The sequence below is a fragment of the Psammomys obesus genome, unplaced genomic scaffold (genome assembly GCF_907164565.1).
Source record: "Psammomys obesus unplaced genomic scaffold, mPsaObe1.curated_primary_1811, whole genome shotgun sequence".
NCBI lineage: Eukaryota > Metazoa > Chordata > Mammalia > Rodentia > Muridae > Psammomys > Psammomys obesus.
The window spans coordinates 28372412-28399409 of NW_026596040.1; the positions used below are offsets into that span (position 1 = coordinate 28372412).

A 26998-nucleotide genomic window follows, 5' to 3' on the forward strand; every position below is an offset into this window, starting at 1 on the left:
TAATAATAATAATAATAATAATAATAATAATAATAATAATAATAATAGGATAGATATATAATCTCATGGTTAGCATTTGTCTAGCAAGCATCAAGTCCTAGGTTTCCCCAAAACCACAAAAGAAGCATAAAAAAGTTGTTTCCAAGACTCTGGTGAAATCTTTCATGTACTTAGAAATGTTCTCTAGGAAGAACCTGCAAACAATCTACACTCTGCATAAATAACCACAACAATTAGTGTACTGATAACAGCTCATTTTCTCATAAAACTAGAACCTGATGACAGCCTGTTCACTCAGGAACCTAATTCCATGGTTTGACTTAATATAAATAGTTTAATTTCTATTTACAAGTTCAGGAGTTAAAACAAACTATATACTGCTCTGCTCAGGTCTTTTTTTCCCCCCCCTGCATAATCAAATCTAGCTTCCTCACTGAGTTCTGGTTCTTTTATACTTTGAGTCTACTCCAGTTAGGTTGATGGTTTAGAGAAATGAATTATTAAAAGGACAAACATATTTGATTAAACCTTGATTAAAATTAAATATTAAATATTAAAAATAAATATTGAATATTAAAAATAAGTTTTAAAAACTTAAGACAGAAATAAAGACTCAAGTCCTAGTGAATCTTTGGAAAAAAGTTAATAAAAAAAGCTTTTAAATAAAAATCTTTCAACAATGACTGAGAACTAAAGCATTAAGCTAAAATTTCATCTGTATTTTTACAGTTTGATTTTGATAAGAAAAATAGCAGCAAATAGCTTGTAGTGAGAATTTTGGTGTCTTTAAAAACCCAGTTATGTTATGTAAGCATGTTTTTGTTTTAATCCCAGGTGTGGGATATAGGGCTGCTTCAGACTGTCCACAGCAGCAGACTATTTGCCTCGTGTGCTCCTGCCAGCTGAAGACAGTTTAATTCTGGGGCTCTAAAGAGGATATAAAAAGACCAGAGCCCCAAGAAAGGAGGTGCAGCTGTTCCTCCTGCTGGTTCTTGCTTCTGCTGGTCTATGGAAAAAAGAGATGATAAGAAGAAACTGGAACTAATAATAAAAATAGATAGATAGATAGATAGATAGATAGATAGATAGATAGATAGAAAGAACAGAAGAAGAAGAAGAAGAAGAAGAAGAAGAAGAAGAAGAAGAAGAAGAAGAAGAAGAAGAAGCAGCAGCAGCAGCAGCAGCAGCAGCAGCAGCAGCAGCAGCAGCAGCAGCAGCAGCAGCAGCAGCAGCAACAACAACAACAACTGGAGATATCCTGATAAAATAAAAACCGGATTTGTCCCAAGGAACTCAACAACATCCCTAATCAGCAGGAAGTAGTCTAAAAAGATATCCACATAGACAAGCGAATTGTGCACACCAGTAAACCCAGCACTCTGAGAGATAAGAGGCAGGTGGGTCTCTGTAAGTTTGAAGACAGCCAAAACTACATAGACAAACCCTGTCTCTAAAGAAAAAAAAAAAAAGATATCCATGCCCCCTCTCCCTACCAACCTTCCGTCTCTCCTACCTGGTGTTGGGAGTATTAGAAGGGATTGGGGTGGAGAAGGGGAAGAGGTATAAGAACCCAAACAAAATAGACTTTTAAAAAATATGCCAACATGAAGAAAATGGCAAACAACTACTACTAAATTTAAGTTAAATATGTATTTATTCTGATTATTATCACACAAACAAATTTAGGTTAGCCCTAGAATATGTTTCTCTAGTTGTTAGATACACAGTCCTATATATTTCCCTTACTGTATCAAAGTTAATGTGGTTCAAATCTCCTTTTTTTTCCTTCACAATTTATTCATTATATATCGCAATTGAAGCCCCTCCCTCAACTCCCCCAGTCCCACCCTCTCTGCATCTTCCCCTCATCCCCTTCTCCTAGTCCACTGAAAGGAGAAGTTCTCCACTATTGCCATCTGCCCATATCATCAGAACTGCTTCGATCCTCTTACTCCGAGGCCTGGCAAGGCTGCATCATCAGGGGCGAGTGATCAGAGAGCAGTCAGCTGAGAGTTCATGATAGAGGCAGCCCCTCATCCCCTCACTCAGAGATCCACATGGAGACTGAGTTGCCTATCGGCCACATCTGAACAGGGGGTCTAGGTCCTCTCCATGCATGGTCCTCCACTGGTGCATCAGTCTCTGCAGGACCCTCTGAGCTCAGATCTTTTAGTTTTGTTGGTCTCCTTGTGGGGCTCCTGTCCCCTCCGTGTCCCTCTAATCCCACCCCTCTCTTCCCCCATAGACTCCCTACGCTCTGCCCAAAGTTTGGCCCTGAGTCTCAGCATCTGCTTTGATCCCCTGTTGGGTGAATCCTTTCAGAGGACCATCTATAGCAGCTTTATTTGTAACAGCCAGAATCTGGAAACAACCTAAATGTCCCTCAACAGACAAATGGACACAGAAATTGTGGCACACTGACACAATGGAATACTACAGCTATTAAAAACAAGGAAATCATGAATTTTGCAGGCAAATGATGGAACTAGAAGAAATCATCCTGAGTGAGGTGACCCAGAAACAGAAAGACAGGCATGGTATACACTCACTAGTAAATTGGGCATTAGCTGTATAATATAGGACAGCCATCTGCAGACCTAAAGAAGCTAAACACTAAAGAGGATGCTACAGAGGATGCTTAAATCTCATTCAGAATGGCAAACAGGATAGACACCAGAAGCAGTGGAAGAGAGGAAATAGGATGGGTCCTCTGAAAGAATTCACCCAACAGGGGATTGAAGCAGATGCAGATCTCCCATTAAAAAAAAAAAAAAAACATGACAAATCCTTTTTATGAGTGTACTTATTTTTAGGTGTATGACTGTTTTGACTGTATGTGTCTGGTGCCCATGGAGATCAGAAGAGGGCCTCAGATCCCCTGGAATTGGACTTAGAGATAGTTTGTGAGCCACCTGTAGGTGTTGGGAACTGAGTCCAGGTCCTCTGCAAGAGCATGTTCTCTTATCCATTGAGCCACCTCTCCCCAGGAAAACTTATTTGTTCTTTTCTTGCATTTCTAGTACGCATAAGTGGCATCACTAGTCTCAGATTCTTTGGCATAGTCTTTAACCGTGACACAAGTGCAACTACGCATGTTACCAAGTTTTTCCTGTTGGTTAATCTTGCAGAGGCTTACTCATTTCCCTAGCTTCCAATCACCAACCTCAATACGGTTGATTTGGTGCTCAGCAAGCCTGACACACATGACAGGTGGATGAATCACAGCAAAGATAGGCATGCTGCTACTGCATCAATTCCATTTGCTAGCATGAGGGCAGTCTGCAGCACCTCTACAACGCATAATTAATATTCAGTACATTTCCAGCACAGACTATGGAGAATTAGGGATGTAGCCAACCTTGAATAAACTAAAATCTCTGCCCCTATGGGATTTCAGTGACAGGCAAAGACATAACTCAACTTTTTTGTAACATTGTGTCTTACTACATCCATGAGCATACAGGGTCTTAGTTAATACTCTGGAGGCAGAGGAAGGAGGATCAAGGCCAACTTGGGTTACACAGTAAGACCCTTCCTCAAAGATCCAAAAACAAGGCTAGCTATGGTGGCTTACAACTGTAACCCCAGCATTTGGGAAAGTAAGGCAGGAGAGTTGCCACAACTGAGGCCAGCTGAGGATACACTATGAAACTTGTCTCAGAAAAAGTCCAGACGGTTCAGCAGTTAAGAATACTTGCTGGTCTTCCAGAAGACTTTTAATTCCCAGAACCCACATGGCAGCTCACAAGCACCTGTAACTTCAGTCCCAGTGGATCCAACACCTTTTTCTAGCCTCCTCAAGTACCATGCACACATGTGGTACAGACCTAAATGCAGACAAAACCTCCATATACATTTTAAACACTTTCTAAAAAGACCATGAATACAAACTTAAAAATATGTCCCTATATTTATAACTCTATTCATATTTGCTTAATGTATTTTAAAAGTACTTTACTAGTTGCATAAAAATTCCTGAGCTAATACAGATTTCTTCACAGAAAATGATTATGTTGCCAGGTGTAGTAATGCACACATTTAATTCTAGAAAAATGAGGCTGAGAAGGTGGATCTCTGTGAATTCAAGGTCAGCCAAAGCTACATAGTGAGACACTGTCTCCAAAAGGGAACCATGTCATTTCACTGAAAGAAGATAAGAAGCCTCTAACTTTGTTATTTTCTCTCCACCTATCAACTCACTTAAACACATATTTACTGAGAATATTCTTGTTTTGTAGCAGCAATGAACTATGATTATATGACCTGCCATACTAATAGAATCTGTGCATATTTTATTTATTTGGTTTTTATAAAACAGGGTCTTACTATGTGGTCCTGGCTGGTCTAGAACACACTATGTAGGCCAGGTTAACCTCAAACTCACAGTGACCCCACTGCCTCTGCCTCCTAAATGTATAAGTACAGGCATGTACCACCATACCCAGTTCCCTTCCATCCCCTTTAAAATATCATTATTTCACATCTATGAATCTTGAGGTATTATGCCAAGTGAAATAAGCCCATCACAAAATAACAAATGTCACATGCTCCCAAAGTAGCCAAGCACAAAAGTGGGTCTCAGGTGCCAAAAGAAGAAAATGGGGACAGTCAGTAGGTAGCCTCAGTTATGCAACATAGGCAAGCTGAAGAGATCTGTCACGTATCAGTATCCATAAAGCTAGTATTTGAATGCACATCTAAAATTTGCTGCCAGAACAAACTTACATTATGTATTTTTGTTTTTTGTTATACAAAATATACAATGTTATACAATGTTATACAAAATACATTATGTATTTTGTATTTTCTGTTCCTTTGAAACAGGCTCCAGCATAGCCCAAGCTACTCTTAAATTCCTAATCCCCTGATCTCCCAAGTACTAGGATAAGAGCTAAGTTCTACCAGGCCTACAATGTTGTATTTTTAGCCCCACACACATGCACACAACTAATCACATATGAAAAGAGATGACAGTTCACTGAACATCTGGTATTCTTTCTTTTATTAAGTGTAAACTACCAGGGTATCTACCTGAATACCAAATAACAGAGACTGTGAAATCAGTAATGACCTCCAACAGCAAAAAGACATTGCCCATCTCTTCTAGACTGTTTCAGTTACATGAGAGAACAGAGGCCTCTGGGATTAAAACAAAGTAAACTTTAAATTCTATTTTAAAATATTCCTTTTTTATTTGTTTACCATATTTCAACTTCCTAATCTGTACATCAGTTTGAGTACCAATGGCCACAGAAGGCCACCATACAAATCACATTAGAAGGCTATTTTAAAGTATAGACTTTCAGGCCCGTTGAATCCAAATCTAGAAGAAACAGACCTGGTATCTTAAACTTTCTTTGAAATTTGTATTTCCATCCTTCTTTCTTTACTGAGCTGGCTACCATTTATTTATTCTTTCAAGAGCCATACCTTACTTCTAAGGCAGATCTGAACACCCTTTCTTGGCTCTGCCACACTGGTATAATCTCATGCTCTCTTCAACACAATTCCCTACCTAGCTGTACTGCACAGTATCAGAGAGCAGGGTATATATGCTCATCATTGTGTTCTGTGGGCACACATACAACCACTTTTTAACAAATGTCTCCTAAACCAAACTGGCAACTGTTAAATTTCTGCCACATATGAAAACACCAGCTGGGCATGGAAGGGAATGCTGTTAATCTCAGCACTCAGGAAGACAGATACAGGTAGATCTCAGAGTCCATCCTGGTCTACAAAGTAAGTTCCAGGTCAATCAGGGCTACATAAGAAACAGACCCTGAATCAAAAAACAACAACAATGGCAAAAACCTCAAACAAACAATTAAAATACACACACACCCAAACTACCTCCACAATTCCCTCTACATGATGAAAAGACCAGCCAGTGGCTGTTGAGTTGGTATTGCAGGGAGAGGACCGTCACTGAAAGGCATTAAAAGAGAGGGAAAAGGAATGATACTTCAGTAAGGGAGTGCCAGATTTGAAAACATGATGTGTTAGAAATTAATCGTAAGGGAAGAATGCCAAGTAATTCAGTTTTATTGAAATGAAAAAATCTAGAAAAATGAATCTAGTTATCTATAAAGGTATATTAGAAAAATCTGCAAAGATAATGATGACAAACTTAAATTTTTGCCTAAAAGGCAAAAAAAAAAAAAAAGGAGAATAATTTGGACAGTATGAGAGTGAAGGAAAGCAGTAACAGAACGGAGATACAGAGGCTATTTAAAGTTTTGTTTTCTTACAGTTTTTCTTTTAAACAGGGTTTCTCTGTGTAGCCTTGGCTGTCCTGTACTCACTTTATGGACCAGGCTGGCCTGAAACAGCGATCTGCATGCCTCTGCCTCCCCGAGAGGTTAAAGGCATGCACCATCATGCTCATCTCAAGTGTGTGTGTGTGTGTGTGTGTGTGTGTGTGTGTGTGTGTGTGTGTATGAGAGAGAGGGAGAGAGAGAGCGCCTGCTGAATACATGTGCAGCACACATCTGCTGGATGCAGGTGCTGGATACCCTGAAGTTACAGATGTGACTTGAGCCACCATGTGGATGCTGAGAATTGAAGCTTGGTCCTCTGCAAGAGTAATATTTGGCTCTTAACTCCTGAGCCATCTACATAGCCCCAATATTTTAGAAGTTACTGTAATAAATCTCTCTCTTACACACAGCAGAAAACGGCTGATCCAAGCTAGCATATACACATAAGAAAACACTTTAAGTACATAATGGAAATAAAAATTGCAACTATTTAGTTACTAATTAGATGTGGGAGATGAATCCTTATCCAGTCTTAGTCAACATGCAAATGGAGGTACCAGTTACAAATATAAAGAATAAAGCAATACGGGGAATAACTGCACCACTGGGTTCTGTTAGCAAAGTCTAACTCAGTGTCTAGATATAATGAACCCAACGTTGCTATGTGACAATAAAGACTACTTACAAGTATCTGTTTAGAGCTAAGATTGAGACTACAGATGAAATGTGAAGTCATGAAAATAAACACAGCATTTGACCCCTAGATAACAAGACCATTCGTAGATCGAGGAGAGAAGAGTGAGGAAGAGAAAAAGGTCCTTGAAAAAAAAAAAAGATAAACTGAGGGTGAGAGGCTCTTAAAATGGGTGAGTGGTCAGAAAAGGAAGACAGAGTCAACAATCTCACAAGACACAGAAGGTAAGAGAAGAAAACAAGGGAAAGTCTTTGTTTGCATTTGAAAACTAGAAAGACAACAGTCTTTAAATGTTTCACTGAGGAGGGTGACGTATACCCATGGGGGTGGGTGAAGAAAGCAGAGGTGATCAGGATAGTAGACTCTATCCTTTTAAAACTTTTTATTATTTGTTTCTTTGAGACAAGGTTACTCTGTGTAACCCTGGCTGTCACGGAACTCACTCAGTAGACCAGGCTGGCCTTGAACTCAGAGATCTGTCTGCCTCTGTCTCCTGAGTACTGGGATTAAAGTTATACGCCACCACCAGTGGGCTTCTTTTTTAAAACTATTTTTTAATTTTATGTATATGGGTGTTTGCCCATGTGTATATTTATGTACCACTTGTGTGTCTAGTGCCTGAGGAGGCTGGAGAGGGCATCAGTTTCACTGGAACTGTTACAGATGCTGTGAGCCACCATGTGGGTCCTAAGAATTAAACCCATATCCTCTAAAAGAGTAGCCAGTACTCTTAATATCTAAGCCATCTCTCCAATCCCAGAATATACTCTTTTTAAAACTGTTGTGTACGTGCATAAATAATAAAGTACGGGTGGAAAAGAATGGAAAGGCATTGTACAGCATATTTATGTAATAGGGAAGAAAAGCAGAGAGAAAGAGGCTGAAAATAGCAAGGTCCATGAGGAAGAGGAAGGAAGTGAGCAAGAAAGAACTAGACAAGGAGTGGAGAAGCAATAGCTCAACTTCTGGGACTTCAGGGATGTGTATGAGCCGAGGCACTTCCCAGATGGTACATTAGAGCTTAAGTGTTATTTCTTGACTCTTAAACTTTTTCTAAACTCTCTATGGGATAAAGAATAAAAGTGTTCCAAAATGGGAGCTTCACAAATTGGAGAATTAAGGTAAAAGAGATTTTTAAAATATAATAGCTAAACAGTTATTGAGTAATAGATTGATTAAGGAAGAATGTGGCAACACTTTAGTAAACTAAAAGTCAAAGAACTAAGGAACCTAGTGCTTTCCAAGTGAAAGTTAAAAACAAAAGACAAAACAATAAACAATAAAAACAGTGCTGACCAGAAAATAGCCCTGAAGGCAGCAGAGGTTAAGACTGCAAGGGTGAAAGCTAGGTGTGGTGGCTCAGCCTGTAGCTCCAGCACTTAGAAGGCTGAGACAGGAACTTTACAAGTCAGAGGACAGAAGAACAGACACAGAAGCCCTGCCACAAAATAAACAGTCCCTCCCTTTTTCCTGGGCAAATACTGAGAATCAAAATAGTGATGAAGAGGTCTAGAAACTCTAAGGCTGACATTTCATGGTGTTCTCCCAGAGACATTAGGACACCCAGGATGAATGAAGATTGTGTTGAGGAGAGGGAATGATAGGAAACAGAGTAAGTGGCTATGGAGCCTGGAGAAAAGAGCTGCAGAGGGAAAGAGAGCCTTGGTAGAGGCCATTTCCCTGGCAGGCCGAGGAACCCTGGATGAGAGCAGGAAATGCTGAGATGTTACTGAAAGTGAGAATAATGAGCATCCTCCATTTGAGAGCAAGAGACAGAGTCACCGGTGAATTCTACCAGATCTTAAAGAGCTAAAAAACGTTCCTCAAACCAAAGAGGGATGAGGTGATGATTAAGTACAGTTCTTGCTCTGTAAATATAAGGGACAGAGTCTGGAACCCTAGAACTGACGTAAAAGGCAGGTAGGTATGGCTGCCTGAGTGTAATCCCAGTACAAGTACAATTACAGCAGAGCAAGTTGGTTGGCCAGACTAGCTGGTTTGGGTTCAGGAAAAATTGATCTATAAGGTGGCATGATCAAGGAAGACACCTGACATCAACCTCAACCTTCCATGCACGTGTGTGCATACACATAATAAGATGTACATATCAAACCTGGTATGGTGGCTGACATTTAAAATCCCACTGTTCTGGAGGCTGAGGCAAGAGGACTGATGCAAACCTGAGGTCAGCCTGTACCACACTAACTTCCAGAACAGCCTGGACTACACAGTGATACCCTGTCTCCAACAAAATGGAAGACTACATCAAAATTTTAAAATTGTATCTTGTCAATCTTGACCCAAAGACTGCCATTGCATCATGTCTCCTGAAACAAACTGAAAAGCACACACATGCACATAAACCCACAGTACTTACACGGGCTTACATCTCTGTATCTGTTTCGATTTCTGTTTTCAGGAAACTTGGCCACTCTATGAGGATAGTCATGGGACTCATTTCGAATTTCCTTAAAATAACAAAAATATATTTTAATATCCCTCTTAAATTTTTATATAGCAACATATTCTCCCCACCAATATAGAATATCATTAAGCACTTATGTTAAGTACTCTATAAAGCAATGTTTATGTCATCACATATCTCGCAACACTAACAGAAACGACCCATGCTTTAATGAATTAAATAATTTGCCGAAGGTCAAGTATGTAGTAAGTGGCAGCCTTAAGACCAAGTCAAGATTCTTCAGACACTGAATCTTATCTACTTACTACTTATTGATTAAATAACCAGCCCAGCCTACGGCACATGCCTGTTATCCTAACAACACTCAGGGAGGCGGAGGTAGACAGATGTCTGTCAAAGCCAGCCTGTTCTACAAAGTGAGTACAAAACAGCCAAGGCTACAGAGAAACCCTGTCTCAAAAATAAATAAATAAGTGCCTACAAACAAGCATGAAACACTTCATATAGCAGAATTAATGCAACAGAATTAGACATATCACATTCAAATACTGATTAAAACTTACTGTATCTACCTAAATTTTTTTAGTTTCCATCTTAAAATTTCTACCTTTGGGGGAAAAAAAAAAAAACTTTCTTGCCACATAATTGTCATTTTGAAAATAAAAATATTCCTAAAATTTGTTTCTAGGGCTCTAAACATTTAGCAACAATGTGTTGCTCACTTTAGGACCCTTAAGGTTCTCTTATCCCAAACCAATGTCTGTATTTGCACTCAGCCACTGATGTGTCCAGAACAGCCTGGTGTTATCCACTAAGTACATTATTCCAAGAATTCATCAAACAGAAATAGAACCCCCTCCTCCCTCCTCCTTCTCTCTCTCTCTCTCTCTCTCTCTCTCTCTCTCTCTCACACACACACACACACACACAGAGAGCATACAATCCAGAAAAAAAATGCTATAATGAAAGATTTTGCTCACATCACTCTAAAAAATATTTTAATATTAAATATCATACATTAAACATAAATATTCATTCTTGATGCATGACCTTCCTGAAGACTCCATGAACCTCTGGACAGGTCACTTTCTAGCTCACATATATTTTGTTAAAACTTCTAATTTCTAGGAACCCTAAATTCAATAATTAATCCCTAGCAAGACCCCCACCCCACCCCAGGAGAGAAAACATTTATGAGAAATAAATAAATAAGTAATTTATAGTACTTTTGCATGTCTATAATTTTGATGTCTATAAATTAAAACTGTACCATTAAACAACATACAAATTGAGTATCAAAAGTTTTAAATGATTTTTAATTTTTTTTCCATTGTTTGGTATTTCCAAACAAAATCACTGTTGATCTCATCAACACTATTTTATGACTTCTTTTCTTTACTTTCTCATTTGCTTGCTTTTTGAGACATGGTTTCTCTGTGCAGCCCTGGCTGTCCTGGAACTCTTTGGATCAGGCTGGCCTTGAACTCAAGAGATCAGCCTGCTTCTGCCTCCCAAGTGCTGAGATTAAAGGTGTGTGTCATCAATGCCCTGCTTTTGTCTTATTTTCTATTTCATTATTTTTGCCCTAGTGTTTGTCTCTCTTTAGGTTGGTTTGATTGATATTGTATAACTTCTTCCCCTCAGAAGTTTTTAATAATGGAGCATAATGCACACATTTCTAGTTTAAATTCAATTGTAATACTCCTGAAAGATATAACACTATTGTCAACCTGAAATATGCAAGAGAAATTTAAGTTTATACTTTGTAAATCATCATTCAACTTAATGCCATTTATTATTTTTTACATTTACCAGTTACACTTGCTCTAACATAGTCTAATTCTATTTCAAAGAATCATTTATCATCAAGACTGTCAAATTTTAGTTACTAAAGCTTAATAAAGTCTAAATATATAGAAATAAAAGTTGCTTTGCTCCTACTTAATTGTCCCATTTGTGTTATAGTTCATATTTTAAATCATTTTTCTTCAAGAAAAGTATGCTAATTGTTTGTTCAGAGAAATCTCATAAACTCTGACACAGCTATAAATGCGATTTTTAAAAACCTACTGGTAGCTGTGTGTGCTAGCAGCTAGCGCCTTTAACTTCAACACTCAGGAGCCAGAGGTAGGTGGCTCACTGTGAGTTCCAGGCCAGACTCAATAAATAAATGAATAAGTAAAATAAAATGTATTGGTGATTTCTCTTACGGAGTGGTAGTGATGTAACAGTAAGGATAGGGCTCCCTCCATGACACTTTCACTACCATCTCCAACTGTTGTGTTGTATAATCCTATCTTCTACAGTGAATCTTTTTTTTTTCTTTTAAGATTTATTTATGTATGAGTGCTCTATCTGAATGTACACCTGCATGTCAGAAGGCATCAGATCCCTGTATAGACAGCTATGAGGCACCATGTGGTTACTGGGAATTGCACTCAGGACCTCTGGAAGAGCAGACAGTGTTCTTAACCTCTGGGCCATCTCTCCAACCTTTCTACAGTGAATCTTGTCTATCAGTTGCTAGTTCTTATTTTTCAGCCTAGAGAGACAATTTTATATTGTATACACTATAACAACTACTGATGCTGAAATAAAAAGTGTAATTTCCAACCCCATTCTAAATATTTATCTTATATCAACAAATAGGTGTAGCATGTTCTGCTGGTTAAAGAAATTTCTTGAAAGCCAGGTATGGTGGCACACAGCTGTAACCCCAGAACTCTGGGAGGGAGAGGCAGGTGGATCTGAGTTTGATTTACCTGTTTCTGCCTCTACTACCCCTGCTAAAAAGTCTCTTCTAAAAATACTAAAGTTAAGAGCTAGAGAGATGGCTTGGCATTTAAGAACACTGGCTGTTCTTTCAGGGTATCCAGATTTGATTCCCAGCACCCAGTCACCAGTGGTAACTAAATAACTATCTGTGTAACTTCAGTTTTAAGGGATATGACTCCCTCTTCTTACTTCTGCAGGCACTGCACACAGACAGTGCAGATATATATGCAGGCAAAACACCCATACACATAAAATAAAAAAAATAACAAATCTAAAACTGTGTTTAAATTAAAAAGAACACAATGGGATAGGGAGACAGAAAGAGGATGGCTCTAGGAAGAGTTGTGAGAGAAGGGCAGGACTGTTTGAATACGATCAAGATACATTGTATGAGTCAGGCACCATGACACATGCCTGTAATTCCAGCACTCTGGGAGACAGAAGCAGGAGTATCTATGTGAGTTCAAAGCCAACTTAGTCTACAAAGTGAGTCCAGGACAGTCATGGCTACATAGAGAAACCCTGTCCCAAAAAACCAAAAAGATAAATTATACGAAGTTCGAAAGAATTAATTTAAAAATGTATTATTAAATAAATAAAAGATGGTAGGTGTGAGTATATCTGGAGGGAAAGATATAAAATGTACAAAACAATGCATATGTATACTTCATTCCAGATATTCAGCCCTAATAAATATAGCCATAACATACTTTCTTTTGTTAGCTAACAAAACAAAGAACTCTCTTAGCGAATCCCTCTTCTCAGATCATCAACACTGCCACTGTGTTGCATGTTTTTAATTCTGGCAAATGTAAGACGAGAAATTCCAATGTTTTAAAGAGCAGTTCCAGAGACACACACCAGCAGCCTATCTCACTATCCCTTCTTCCTTACTGAAGGTTTCTAATTTCATTTTCTGACTTACAGGAGCCTGACTAAAAGGCCTGTTTCACAGTTAAGAACAGGACAGGCTTGTGAGCTGGGCACGGTGGTACATGCTTTTAATCTCAGCACTAAGGTAGCAGAGGTAAGTGGATCTCCATGAGGCCAGCCTCATCTACAAAGGGAGTGCGACCCTGTCTCAAAATTTAAAAAGACAGGCCTGTGACACAGGCAACCAATGGGAATAAGAAGCACTGGGCTGGGTTGTAGGAAAAAGTTTATAATGAGGACTGCATTTAGCGCAGTGACCTGGCATACACTGGATATGCTGCAGGTAGTAGCAGCTACTCAGATGGGAAGATCACCTGAACAAGGAGGTAGCGATCAAGAGCAACACAGACTCCCAGATCCTACCTCAAAACTAAAACCCAAATCAAAAAAGAAAAACTGGCTCAACCAACTCTTGTCTTCTCTTGGGTTTGCCCATAACACAGTTTTTGATGTCTTGGTTTGCCCATAACATCATTTTTGAGTTTTAAGAGTAAGGGGTAGGAGCAGGCAGGAACCCTTCTGTGATCAACAGGTAAAAGAAGGCAAATTTCAAGAAAAGCTGTGCAGAAATTGAAGGGTACCATCAACAGCATTAGGGAGTCACAGTAACATCCGTCCTATCTTCAGAACTCTCACTATATGAAAAACATAAACCTACTGTCAATCATTGCTTTATTTTCCTTCCTATGCAGCTAAACGAGGTGTCTAAACAATAAGGACCATATGCTGGCTAGTTTTATGACAACTTGACCCAAGCTAGAGTTTACTGAAAGACAGAAACCTCAATTGATACATAAAATCCAGCTGTAAGGCATTTTCTTAACTAGTGATCAAAGGGGAAGGGCCCAATCCATTGTAGGTGATACAGTCCCTGGGCTGGTGGTCCTGGGTTCTATAAGAAAAGCAGGCTGAGAAAGCCAGTAAGCAGTATTCCTCCACGTCCTCTGCATCAGCTCCTGCCTCTCGTTTCCTTTCCTGTTTGATTTCCTTCAGTGATGAACAGTGCTGTGGAAGGATAAGCCAAATAAAGCCTTTCCTCCTCAACTTGCTTCTGGTCATGGTGTTTCATCCCAGTCATAGAAACCCTAAGGCAGACCATAACCAAATCTCATTAGAAATTGCCATCTGACACTGGTAAAGTTATTTTTTTGGCAAAAGCCAAGACATAACTTGGCTATGGCTATTTAGTATTAGCAATCAAGTATTTCTACCAGCCTGTTCTCAGGGACCTAGAGGCAACTTATGTCACCCAACACTGTCTCTGGCCACCCACAGTTATGACAGATGCAGTGCATAAAAGCCCCCTACCACAGATCTCTCTACATCGCTCATCCCATCTTGTTCTGTCTCTTCCATCCCCTCTCTGTCTCTCTCCTTCATTCTCTCTTATTCTTTTTCTGTCTGACTGTCCGCCTCAATCTCTCCCTACCGCCCTTCCTCCAAAGTGGCCTTTCACTCTTCTCCCTCCCCCACTAGTATGGCATAATTTCTTAGTGGCACACCTTGGCATGGACCCGCCAAACGTACCCCACTTCGCAGCATTTAGGCTATCATTTAGTATACTCAATTAAATACAAAGTATTTCTCAAAGAGACAAGAAATGCCAACAGCGGAGCTACTCACCAAGGCTATGTTATGTTGTGCTGATGTTCTAGCACATTCTGATGCTAGAAGTTTCCCTTTCTGCAGCAGAAAGAAACCATAAACTATGCTTCTACATTACTAGGTGAAGAATGTTACCTGATGGCAGACTTACGCTTAAGAAACCACTGAAGTGACCTGGAAGTAGTGACGCATGCCTACGATCCCAGCACTCAGGGAGGCAGAGGCAGATCTCTGTGACTTAGAGGCCAGCCTGGTCTACAAAGTGAATCCATGAAAGCTAACCCTGAGAAACCCTGTCTCAAAAATACCTTACAAAAAACAAACAAACAAAATCACTGAAGTGTACATTACAATCATATTTTCCTTTTTTTTTTTATTTTATTATAACAAACCAGACACTAGGACAATTCTTTTATAAAGATCACAAAATTGAAAAGATCCTCTAAGTGGACATTTTTAGAATCCTTAAAACAACTTGTTATAGGATGATTGTAAAAGAAACAGCCCCAAGAAAGTCTGTCTCCTATGTTAGCTTTCTCACTGTAAGATCAGCATTTAAACAAACCAAAAAAAAAAAAAAAAAAAGGCAGACAGAAACTCCAATCACATTCAGCACTACTATAGTATGAATGAAAAAAATGTCCCCACTGGCTCATGTGCATGAACACTTGGTCCTCAGCTGGTGGCACTACTTGGGGAGGTTAAGGAACCTTACAGACAATAAGCGTTATAGGAGAAAGTACCAGGATTTGAATTCACAGTCTCATCCATTTCCAATTCACTCTGTTTTCTGGACTCCATGCTGCTGTGTCTCCCCTACCACAAGGAACTCTTTCTCTGGAACCATAAGCCAAATAACCCCTTTTCTTCTTTAAGGTATTTTGGTCATAGTATTTAATGGCAGGAGAAAAAAAAAATCAACACGTAAGTTGGAACCAAGAACTGAAGTTGTTGCTATGAAGAACCTGGCCATGTTTTTTTGGTTTGGTTTGGTTTGGTTTGGTTTTGAGGAATGTGGAGGACTTGGGAAGTCTAGATTAGAAAAGCCACTGAATGTTATAAGCAGCACTTAATGAGCTGTTTTAGTAGGAGCATGTAAGACAGAAGTGCTGAAAACCATCTGGACAGGGGAGGCACAGCTCCAGCTCATGAGGTTTCAGAAGAAAGCAAGGGCTTTATTAGTAACTGGGCTACAGGATAATCCTGTAAATTTTAGCCCCCCCCCCCAAAAAAAAAATTCTGGCTGTCTTCCAACAGTGTCCTAACAATTTACATGAAGCTAAATTTAAAGTGATGGACTAATTTCTTTGTGGAAGAAATTTCAAGACTGAAACCTTTGAGTCTCTGGCATGATTATTATTGAAAGAAAGAAAGAAAATATACATATTAAGGAGACCTACGCATATGAGAACATGCACCTGGGAGACTGAGGAGTTCTGCCTTAAGATTAAAGCTAGCATGGCTCAATGCCAAGTGCCAGGCCAGCCAGGAATACACAATAAGAGCTTATCTCCAAGAGAACCAGATGGTGGTGGTAGGGGAGATTTGAATACAAGACCAAGCACTATTTTTTTTGTATATATATAATGTAAAGATGTGTGTATGTAAGCAAGGCATGGTATCACACACCTTTAATCCCAGCCCTTGGAGGCAGAGGCAGGCCCATCGCTGTGAGCTAGTGGCCAACCTGGTCTGCAAAGCAATCCAGAACAGCCAAGGCTACACACAGAAACCCTGTCTGGAAAAACAAGACAAACAAACAAAGGTGTGTGTATATATATATATAAATATGTTTGGGGTTAACTGAAAATTAATTTGAAATAAATGATATATATGTATGTGTTTATGTACATATTTGGGAGACACATTATAATTAACGTGAAGTAAGTGATACCTGGCATAAATTACAAATTCTGGGGAGGGAGAATTTACTGCAATGCAGTTATTGGAACTGGGATAAGAAAATGCTTTCAGTTAAAAAAAATCTTTTTGCTTTGTTACATATTAAAACAACCTTTTAATTTTAAATATATATAGCTATAAAAATCTTAAATCTCAGGCTGTCAAGATGGTTCAGGCTTGGTCAAGGGCTTGCCACACAAACTTTTTTTATTTTTTATTTTTTAAATATTAATCACAGGTTATTTACTTTGTATCCCAGCCATAGCCCCTTCCCTCATTCCCTCCCAATCCTACCCTCCCTCCCTCATCTCCTCCCTGTCCCTTTCCAAGTCCACTGCTAGGGGAGGTAGGTCCTCCTCCCCTTCCATCTGACCCTAGCTTATCAGGTATCTTCAGGACTGGCTGCAATGTCCTCCTCTGTGGCCAAGCAAGGCTGTTCCTCCCTTGGGGTCAGGGGGCTGGTAAAGGAACCAGTTGTTGAGTTCATGTCAGAAATAGTTCCTGTTCCCCTTACTAGGGAAACCCACTTGGATACTGAGCTACCATGGGCTACATCTGAGCAGGGGTTCTAGGTTATATCCATACATGGTCCTTGGTTGGAAAAACAGTCTCATAGAGGACCCCCGTGCTCTGATATATTTCGTCCTTGTGGAGCTCCTGTCCTCTACCAGTCATATTAATTCCCCCTTTTATCATATGATTCCCTGCACTCTACCAAAGGTTTGGTTATGAGTCTTAGCATCTGCTTTGATACGCTGCTAGGTAGAATCCTTCAGAAAAGACTCTGCCACACAAACTTGATCCCAAGAACCCAATGTGGGAGGAACTACTCCCAAAAGTTTTAAGTGACCTCTATACACACATGGCATGAATAGGCTGTACTTAGACACGTAACAAAACACTTTACTGTGTCAAATGACAGAATTTTTTTTACATTTTATCAACTTAAGTAGGCTAAGATTTCATGGAACAACTTTGTTTGGTTCAGTGTGTGTGTGTGTGTGTGTGTGTGTGTTTGTCTGTATGTGTGTGTTTTCAGATAGGGTCTTGCTTTATAACCCTGGCTGGCCTCAAATTCATGGCAAAACTCCTGAGATTACATGCATACACATCACACCAAGCTTACAAGTGTTTGTTTTATTTTGTTTTAGGTAACCAATGCTTAGTTTGTTTGTTTGTTTTAATACAAAATATTCTGACATGGTAGTATATATGCTTTTGATTGCAGCACTTTGGAAGTTGAGGCAGGAGGATTACAAGTTCAAAGCCAGTCTCATAGAAGTCAGTTTGGGCTACTTGAGACCCTGTACTAAAAATCCACGAGGATGGGGTGGTTCACACCTGCAATCACAGCACTCAGGAGGACCAGGCTACTAAGTGGCTAGTGGATTTTACTTTTGTTTTTTGAGATAAAGTCTCACTGTGTAGCCGCCTGAAACTGAGAAATCTAATGGCCTCTGCTCCTAAAGAGTGGGATTAGAAGCATGCACCACTATACCTACCTTTATTTTGAGTTTTTATTTGTGATTTAATTGGAGAGAAAAAGTTTTCGCCTTTAACAAATTAATACATCTTTATTACCAGAATTTAGGACTCTATACATTAGCAAAAATAAAAATAGTATGCTATCACACTATATAGCACACACAAAGATAACCTTAATAATTACTTTATAGATAAGCACAAAAATACATGCTAGTCCAAGGGACTTAGTGAATGTGTAACACCAGATAGTACTCAGTTCCACAATTTAAGTCCTTTTCCATCTTAGTGTACTTACACACAATATAGCAGCAAAACCAGCAAATTTCTTTAGCCTTCCAATTCCTCAGCTAGAAGATTTGGCCTCAGCATGGATTTTAGCAACTGCAGCATTTTCATTTTTCTTTCTGTAAATCAAGAATTTTCACGATGCCCATCCTGGTGGCCCAGGCCTGTAAGCCCAACTACTTGGAGGCTAATGCAGGAAGAAAGCATGTTCAAGGCCAGTAAGTAATAGAGGCCTAGCTCAAAAATGGGAGATGAGTAACAGTGGCTCTGGCTCAATGGTAAAACACCTGCCCAGCATGCATAAAGCCATGAGTTTGATTACTAATACCCCCAAAAGAAAAACACAAATCAGACAACTTCACCAAACTTGATGACCAAACTTGTAATCTCAGTACTCAGAAACTGATGCAGGAGGATTAGCATTATTTCAAGGCTAAACTGAGCTAAACAGGGAGTTCCAAAGTAGTACGAGATACAGAAAGAAAATCTATCTCAAAAAAACAAAAACAAGTCAGCCATGGCAGTGTATGAGTTTATTCCCAGCACTGAGGAGGTAAGACGAAATCTATAGTCAGAGAACAACCTTGTTTACTCTGTGAATTCCTGGCCAGCAACGGCTAGAGTGACAACTTGTCTCAAAAAACAAACAAACAAACAAGAAAGCAAGAAACTCTTCCTATTTCTAAATCATGTTTTTTTAAACTGATTTTGTCTTCTTTTGAAACAGTGGTGCTGCTAAATTACATAAGCTGACCTGAAACCAGTTACACTGCTCAGACTGACCTCTAAAATCCTCATCCCTCAAGTAGCTCAAGTGCTAGTAGCAGCGTGGGCCACCACACCTAATTCCAAATCCATGTTCTAAAAGCAACTGTCTATAGGGAATAAAAAGACTAAGAGGCCAGAACCTCAACCAAAAATATTCAATTTATTCTTCCCTGCAAAAATTGTAATAAGATATGAAGTAAATGTTCTCATATCCACCAAGCAGCTTAAAACTGAGCAGCTAGGTTTCCCTCAAGAGCAATACCTCTTTTTCCCCAGCTCCTTCAGCAGAACTCATAAAACATCACAAGCATCAACTATTGTAATAAAGTAGAATGCTCACTTTAACAGGAGTTACAAACATTGTGAGCTGCCATGTGAGAGGTGGGAACAAACACAGATCCTCTGGTAAGAGCAACAACTGCCTTTAACCATTGAGACATTTCTCCAACCCTGGTGTCGAAATTTTAAGATGTGTTCATATCTAGCACAGACTGGTAGATTAGAAAGCTTCCCAGACTAAGTGCAACTTCAGACATAAGTAGAAGGTGTTAAGCAACAGGGAAGGAAGGGGGACCAGTTGTGCAAAGGAAATTTCATTCTACAAGCCTCAAAGGATGGTGGATACACACATTTCCAAGAACAGAACAGGTAGAGGGGAAAAAGGAAGAAAAATGATATGGGAAATGACGTCACAGAGGCACTACCAGTGGTGTGAAGCAGAGGGGCTGAATTTTACGTTGTGGCCATTGGGAAGCTTCATTTTAGCTACCTCTCCCCACTTCTTCCCTTCAAGGTAAGTTTCTCAAACATCTACACTTACCTGAACTTCTTCCAGCTTTGTTTCCAGCTCTGCAATACACTGAATATTGTAATAGACTGAAACTGCACTTTAAAACATCTGCTGATCTCTGGTAGCTCAATTCAATGAGCCCTTTTAGTCTTGATTGTATTTGCTCCACCTGTAGCAAGAGGCCCTGTGGTCTACCATCTCTCCATGTTCCACAACAGCTTTTCTTCCCCACTTTGTTAGTTATTACTCCCCAGTCTCCACTGCAAGCTTCCCCTCTCCACTTTAAAAAACCCTGCTGGCAGTCAAGAAGATATCCTTGGCCTTCAACATTTCCAAACCATTTATGTATTACTCTGGTAAATTTTCTTGGCTTTGTTTTGTTTTCTCTGAGACAGGGTTTCTCTGTGTAGCCTTGGCTGTCCTGGACTGGATTTGTAGACCAGGCTGGCCTCGAACTCACAGAGATCCACCTGCCTCTAACTCCCTGGGTGCTGGGATTACAGGCATGCTCCACCCGTGCCCAGCTGGTCTCCATGAATTTGAGGTCAGTCTGGCCTGCACAGTGATATATATAGTGAAACCCTGTCTCAAAGAAACAAAACAATTCATGGAGACCCGCCTGCTTCTGCCTCCCAGTACTGGGATCAAAGGCATGTACCACATACTCGGCTACCTGTATAATGTTGAGAAATAGGCCTTAGATGTCTCAAACCTTAACGACCACCTGAAAGAAACTTCGCTCCAGGTATTCGTAAGTTTTAACTGTATGTACAGTGAAGTCCTCTCTTCTGAACTCCACACTCAGTTACTCCAGTATCTTAAAAGTAACTCAATAACATCTCTATTACCTTTGTGCTTTCGGTGGCCGAGACACAGGGTCAGAGGACAACTTAAAGGCAGTTCTTGGGGGCTAGAGAGATGGCTCAGTGGTTAAGAACACTGACTGCTCTTCCAGAGAATGTGAGTTCAATTCCCAGCACTCACATCACAGCTTACAACTGTCTGTAACTCCTGTTCCAGAGGATCTGACACCCTCACATAGACATACATGCAGTCAAACACCAATAAGATAAAACTAAAAAAATTTAAAAATTTAAAAAAAAAGTTGCCTTCAAGCTGTTGAAGCAAGGTCTCTGCGCTGGGTATTCCAGGATAATGGGCCTGAGAGCTTCCAGCTGGTTCTGTCTCTTTTGTCTTTTAAGTGCTAGAATTAAAAATTGCACCATACATGTGCTTTTTTTTAACACATGGGTCTAGGGAGTAAGCCAGGTTGTCAGGCTTGTATGGTAAGCACTGCTATTTGCATAGCTATCTCCACAGACCTAGCCTAATTTATTTTTTCAACTGTGTTTTTCCTATATTTCTCTTGCCACAACCTATATTCAAAGGCTTAACATTTCAGCTTGACTTGACAGTCTACACTTAGCCCTGTCCAACCAACATGATCTTACTAAAAGTAAAAATAATACTTCAAGGCTTATATTTCCTCGGTGAGTCTCTATTAGGAGTTCAAATTCTGATCTACAAGAGCCTCATAGGCTCTGCCTTATTCTCCAACACTTCAAATTCAGAGCAGGCTCAGCCCCAGGCTACACTGTTGGGACCTCTGCCGAAGCAGGAAGCAGCCAACACTGTGGCTTTCAACTCTGGAATGTTTCCCTGAACACTAATTTTCCTCCACTCCCTTGACCTTTTCTCAGTGGACCATTTGACCTTTGAGACTGTTAGGCCCTCCCTTCTCAAGAAACTTTACTATTGGGGTTGGAGAGATGGCTCATCAGTTAAGAGCACTGACTGCTTTTCCACAGAACCTGGGTTTGATTCCCAGCATCCACATGGTGACTCAAAACCATCCGTAACTACAGTTCTAGGAGATCTGATGCTCTCTTCTGGCCTCCTAGAACACTAGATACAAACACAATGCACAGAAATACAGGCACAACACCCACACCCACCCATGCATGCACACCATTAACAAACAAATAGAAAAAAAAAGAAAGAAACTTCACTCTAGGTGTACTTTTTGAAAAACAGTTCCAAAAATACTTATTCACACAGCACCCTTTACTTGTACTAAGCACTTTAAAAATCAAAGTTTTAAAAACTTTTTATCTTTTCCATCACAATTGAATGCATATAGACAATGTATATTAATCATATTGTTTCCCATCCTCCAATTCTCTTATTCTCTTGTTTTGTTTTTAAGATTTATTTATTTATTATGTATAGTGTTCTGTCTGCATGTATGCATGAATGACAGAAGAGGGCACCAGATCTCATTATATAGATGGTTGTGGTTACTGGGAATTGCACTCAGGACCTTTAGGAAGAACAGCCAGTGCTCTTAACCTCTTGGCCATATCTCCAGCCCCTCTCCCACTTATTTTTAAGACAAGTCTTATGTAGACTAGGTTAACTCCAAATTATGCACCCAAGGACAATAGTGAATTTCTAACCCTCTACTTCTACTCCAGGGGGCTGAGAGTCCAGGCATGCATCATTACACCTAACTTTGCTGGGGTTTGAACCCAGGGCTTCATGCATGCCAAGCAAGCACTCTACCAACTGAGCTACACACCAGGTCTTGCTTTCACATACAGATGAAAAATTACTGTTGTGTGTATATGCCACAGCACGTGTGTGGGCAGAAAACAGCATCAAGTCGGTTTTCTCCTTATGCCTGTACATGGGTTTCAAGTATCGTACTTGGGCTGCCAAGCTTTGGTTAGCACTTTTCCTTGCTGAGCCCTCTTACTGGACCCCTCACTTTCATGTTTTTATTTGCTTAGCCATTTACCACTTCTCACTAGGTTGGATCCTAAAGACTATTGTCCTTAAACAGTTATCTTCAGTGCCAAGTATGAGAATCCAGGACTTAAAATTATGAGATGATACACTACCCACTATACCAAGAGGCTAACAAGAGAGCGAAGCACAAACTTCCAAGACTCAGAATTAGTGCCTTGAAAGCAGAGATCTTGTCAGCAGCCTTCTCTCTGGAGTGGTGAAATGGATGCTCTAGGATCCTAAGAAGCATTAAGTTCAAAATCCTCCTCATTTGCTTTGACTATAACACCAATGTGCATAGCATGGTTTTAACATTCTTGGGATTGGAAAAGGAAGTAACAGCATAGAACTCCTATTCTGTTTAAAGACCTTGGTTACTAGTCTATGAAGGGTTTCCTAAACTTTCTATCAATTATGGTATTTTCAGTGAATACAAATGCATTTTTGCCTGTATTTATTTTTTTCTGACATTTATTTATGGGGGCCATGCATGCATGTGGAGGTCAGAGAACGAAATGCTGGAATCAGTTATCTTTTTCCATCATGTGAGTACCAAGAATCAAATTTAAGATTGTCAGGCTTGGCAGGAAACAAGTGCTCTGAATCAACTTGCCCTACAATTTATTTTAAAGATTTTATTTTTAATTGTGTATGTGTGTGTGAGAGAGAGGATTGCATTCCCCACAGAGGACATAAGATGTCAGATCCTCTGGCACTAGAGTTACAGGTAGTTCTGGGGTACCTGATGTAGATGCTGAGATTCGAACTAGGGTCCTCTGCAAAATAACCTAAGCCCTAAGCCATCTCTCCAGCCCCAAACCTTATTTTTTGAGCCTGGATCTCTCACTGGTTCATCGAGGTTGGCTGGCTGGCCAGTGAGCTCCAGGGATCAGCATGTCTCTACCTCCCCAGCACTGAAATACACACCTGGCTTTTTATGTATATGGTGGGGATCTAAGCATATGTCCTCATGCTTTCATGAGAAACACTTTAGCAAATGAGCCATCTCCCAACTTCCAACTTTTTTTAAAAATTGTTTTAATAAACTTAGCTACTGTGGGTACACATAAATAGGCACTTATATGGCGCTCAGAGGACTAAATAGTCCTAAAAGAAAGATGGTTCTCTCCTTCCATGGGAGTCATGGGACTGAACTCAAGTCTTCATGCTTGGCAAAAGATGAGTTAACTCACAGAGCCACCTTGCTACATGTTTTTGTTTGTTTTGACACAGTCTCAATTACCCCAAGCTGGCCTAGAATTCCACAGGTGACTAGAAATGACCTTGAACTCCAAACCCTTTCAGACTCCACTCCCCAAATGCTAGAACTGAAGAATGTGCCACTATGACCGGCTTTTATTTACTTAGATTTTTTTTTTTTTCCAACACAAGATCTCACTCTGTAGTCCTGGGTTGCCTAGAACTCACTCTGTAACCCAGGCTGGCTTAACTCAAAGATCCAACTGCCTCTTCAGGCTTTGGCCACCAATGCCCAGCTACACGCTCCTCTTAAACTCAACAATTCTCCCGTGTCAGTCTCCTAATGGATAGGTTACAGGCTGTGCCACCACACCCAGTATAAGTGCCTCTTTTCTGTTAAGAGGGATATCAGAACTTTCAGTGGCACCTCACAGACATTCATGACATGCATGTATATACCCAGTTAAGCCAAATGTGGTGGCTCACACCTGTAATCCTAGCAGCTGGGTACTGAGACAGGACTGCCACAAATCCAAACCTAGTAGGGCTCTATAGTAAGTTGAAGGCCAGTTTGTGCTACTAAGGAAGACCTTGTTTCAATAAATATGTAAGAAAGTAAATAGATAAACAGATAGATTAGATATAGATAGATAGATAGATAGATAGATAGATAGATAGATAGATAGATAGATAGAGCTAAATTAAGTTGCTGTATTAACTCTTTATTATTTTACTTTTTCCCCTAAGTGTGTGGGCATTTTGTCTCCATGTCCACCATGTCCATGTGCATAACTGGTGTCCCTGAAAACCAGAAGAGGGCTTCCAATTCCCAGGAACAAGAGCTAGAAACAGTTGTGAGCTACTTGTGGGTGCTAGGGCTCAATCAAGCCATTCTGGAAGAACCAGCCCTCTTAACCAATGAGCCATCTCTCCAGCCCCTCTTCCACCTTTTTGTTTTTTTATACTTGGTCTTACTATGTAGCCCCAGCTGACCTGAAACTATGTAGACCAGTCTGGCTTAAAACTCAGAGATCTGTGCCAGGCATGGTGATGTATGACTTTAGTCCCAGCACTCAGGAAGCAGGACAGGAGGATTTCTGAGTTCAAGGTCAGGCTGGACTACAAAGCAAGTCCCAAGCTAGCCAAAGTTACAAACTGAGACCCTGTCTCAAAGAATGACGGATGGAAGAAGAAATAAGTCCTTAACAAAACGACCAAAGAAATTGTACTGCCCTCCTCCTGCCCGAAAAAAAAAAAAAAAAGTGTCGATTGAACACGCCTTTAATCCCAGCGCTCGGGAGGCAGAGGCAGGTGGATCTCTGTGAGTTTGAGGCCAGCCTGGTCTACGAAGTGAGTCCAGGACAGCCAGTACTACAGAGAAACACTGTCTGGAAAAACAAAACAAAAGAAAGGAATTCTACGGTCATCCAATTAAATGGAACAGCGAAAAACCCAGAATCATCCAGAGCTAAAAGGTGTCTTTCTAGCTTCTTTTTGTACCGTTGGAATGAGCCGAAACATAAGGAGATACATTTAACAATTTACCAATCACTAAATGCGATAGAATGCGTTAATGATTAGTAATGAAATCATTTGTAAGAGGAGAAAGTTTTGCCTGGATTAAAACGTAGCCCTCGAGCTGTAAAAAGTGCAGTCACAAGCGTTCGTAGTACAGATTACTTTAGTATGAGCTGAATGGATAAGATTATTCTCTGGCGACAGAGAACAGCGGCCGCCTATGGACATGTGGCCTTTTGGGGCCAAAGGAATGGTTGGTTACTTCGAGTTCTGCTACCACCGCTGCACTCACTTGGGAAATGCGCCCAAAAGCAAAGCTCACATAAAGATCCGTGGTGTACTATATATACATACATACACACATAAAGCATGCCTAAGCAAAGGAGATTTTAAAGAGGACGATAGTTTAATCGCTGAGAACGCAAGCAACGCCTCTGTTGTTCCGGGAAGCTCTAGCTGACGATAACCCGCTCTCCCAGAGCAAGTAGCCCATGAAAAGACTGATGATCCCCGATCCCTCGGGAGCTATCGCTGCCACTTCTGCTACCGCCACAAGGTCCCGGGTCCTCGGTCGCAAGTGACCGAGACCCCGCAAGACCCCGCTTGGCTGGCCCCGATCAGAGGGCTCTCTCGCCCTTTCCGCGGCACCCGCTCCCAGGGCGCCCCGCCAGCGAACATCGGCCGACAAGAACGCTGTCGGCGAGGAAGCCGGAGGCCGTTTCACCCGCGCCCGGTGCCCCTCGACCCTCCACCCAGAGCACCACACGCCGGGACCGGCCGCGCAGCCAGCAGGCGCCGCTGTGGCGCCGCCGTCAGAACCAACAGCCTGAAGCCACCTCGACGCTTCCCGTCTAAAGCCTCGCAAAGCGGTGCGGGCGCTCCGCGCAGGCGCGCCCCTGACGCGGCCCGCGCTCGCCACTTCCGCCCGAACGGGAGGCGACGCGGAGCCGGCAGGCGCGAGCTCGGGTCCTCGGAAGACGGGGACGCCGCGCGGGCCTCAGACTCACCGAGTATAACACCTGCCAGCGAGACTGAGCATCCAGTTCCTCGAACTCCCGTTCGATGGTGGCCGACATGGCGGCGCGGGAGCGCGAGCGGAACCACCACAGCGGACGGGCTCGGGCCCCGCTCTATCCGGGGAGAGCGCTGGCGCTGTGGCGCATGCGCGCTTCCGCTCCCCGCCCCGCCCCCACGTTAAGCCAAGCCGGCCTTGGGGAAAGTACCTGGAGCGTCGGACGTCAGCGCGCCGCCTCCGCGCCGCGTGGGTTGGCCGTCGTGGAGGCGGGGCGGGCGCCGGGGGGCGTAGTCCCGAGAGTGCCCAGGTGGGAGGGGCGGGGCCGGGCACCTCTCTCGAGCTAGGTCAATCATTGTCCGGCCCCGGAGGTGAGAACGTGCCTGAAGTCTCTGGCCAGCTCCGTCTTCCATCCGCTGTTCCAGTTCTCCTTTTCTCCTTAGTCTTCAAGTTTTGTGTGTGTGTTTTTTTTTTTAAACTGCAGTATTTATCTAAGTTTTCTTTAAATACCATCTAAGTGAGTCTAATGGGCTGTGTTCAACTTTGGAACACATTTCAT

At 41.2% G+C, this 26998-nt stretch overlaps 1 protein-coding gene across 1 annotated transcript in view; it reads right to left on the bottom strand.

Annotated features, from left to right (window-relative positions):
* Ptpn2 (protein tyrosine phosphatase non-receptor type 2) overlaps positions 1-26642 on the bottom strand; it is a 45588-nt gene extending 18946 nt beyond the window's left edge. Inside the window, exons 1-2 of the mRNA XM_055622848.1 lie at positions 26435-26642; positions 9332-9422 (exon numbers count right to left, since the gene is read on the bottom strand). Coding sequence (XP_055478823.1) covers positions 9332-9422; positions 26435-26503 — 160 coding nt within the window. The 5' untranslated portion in view covers positions 26504-26642. The remainder of the gene's footprint in view (positions 1-9331; positions 9423-26434) is intronic.
* Between the last annotated feature and the right edge of the window lie 356 nt (positions 26643-26998).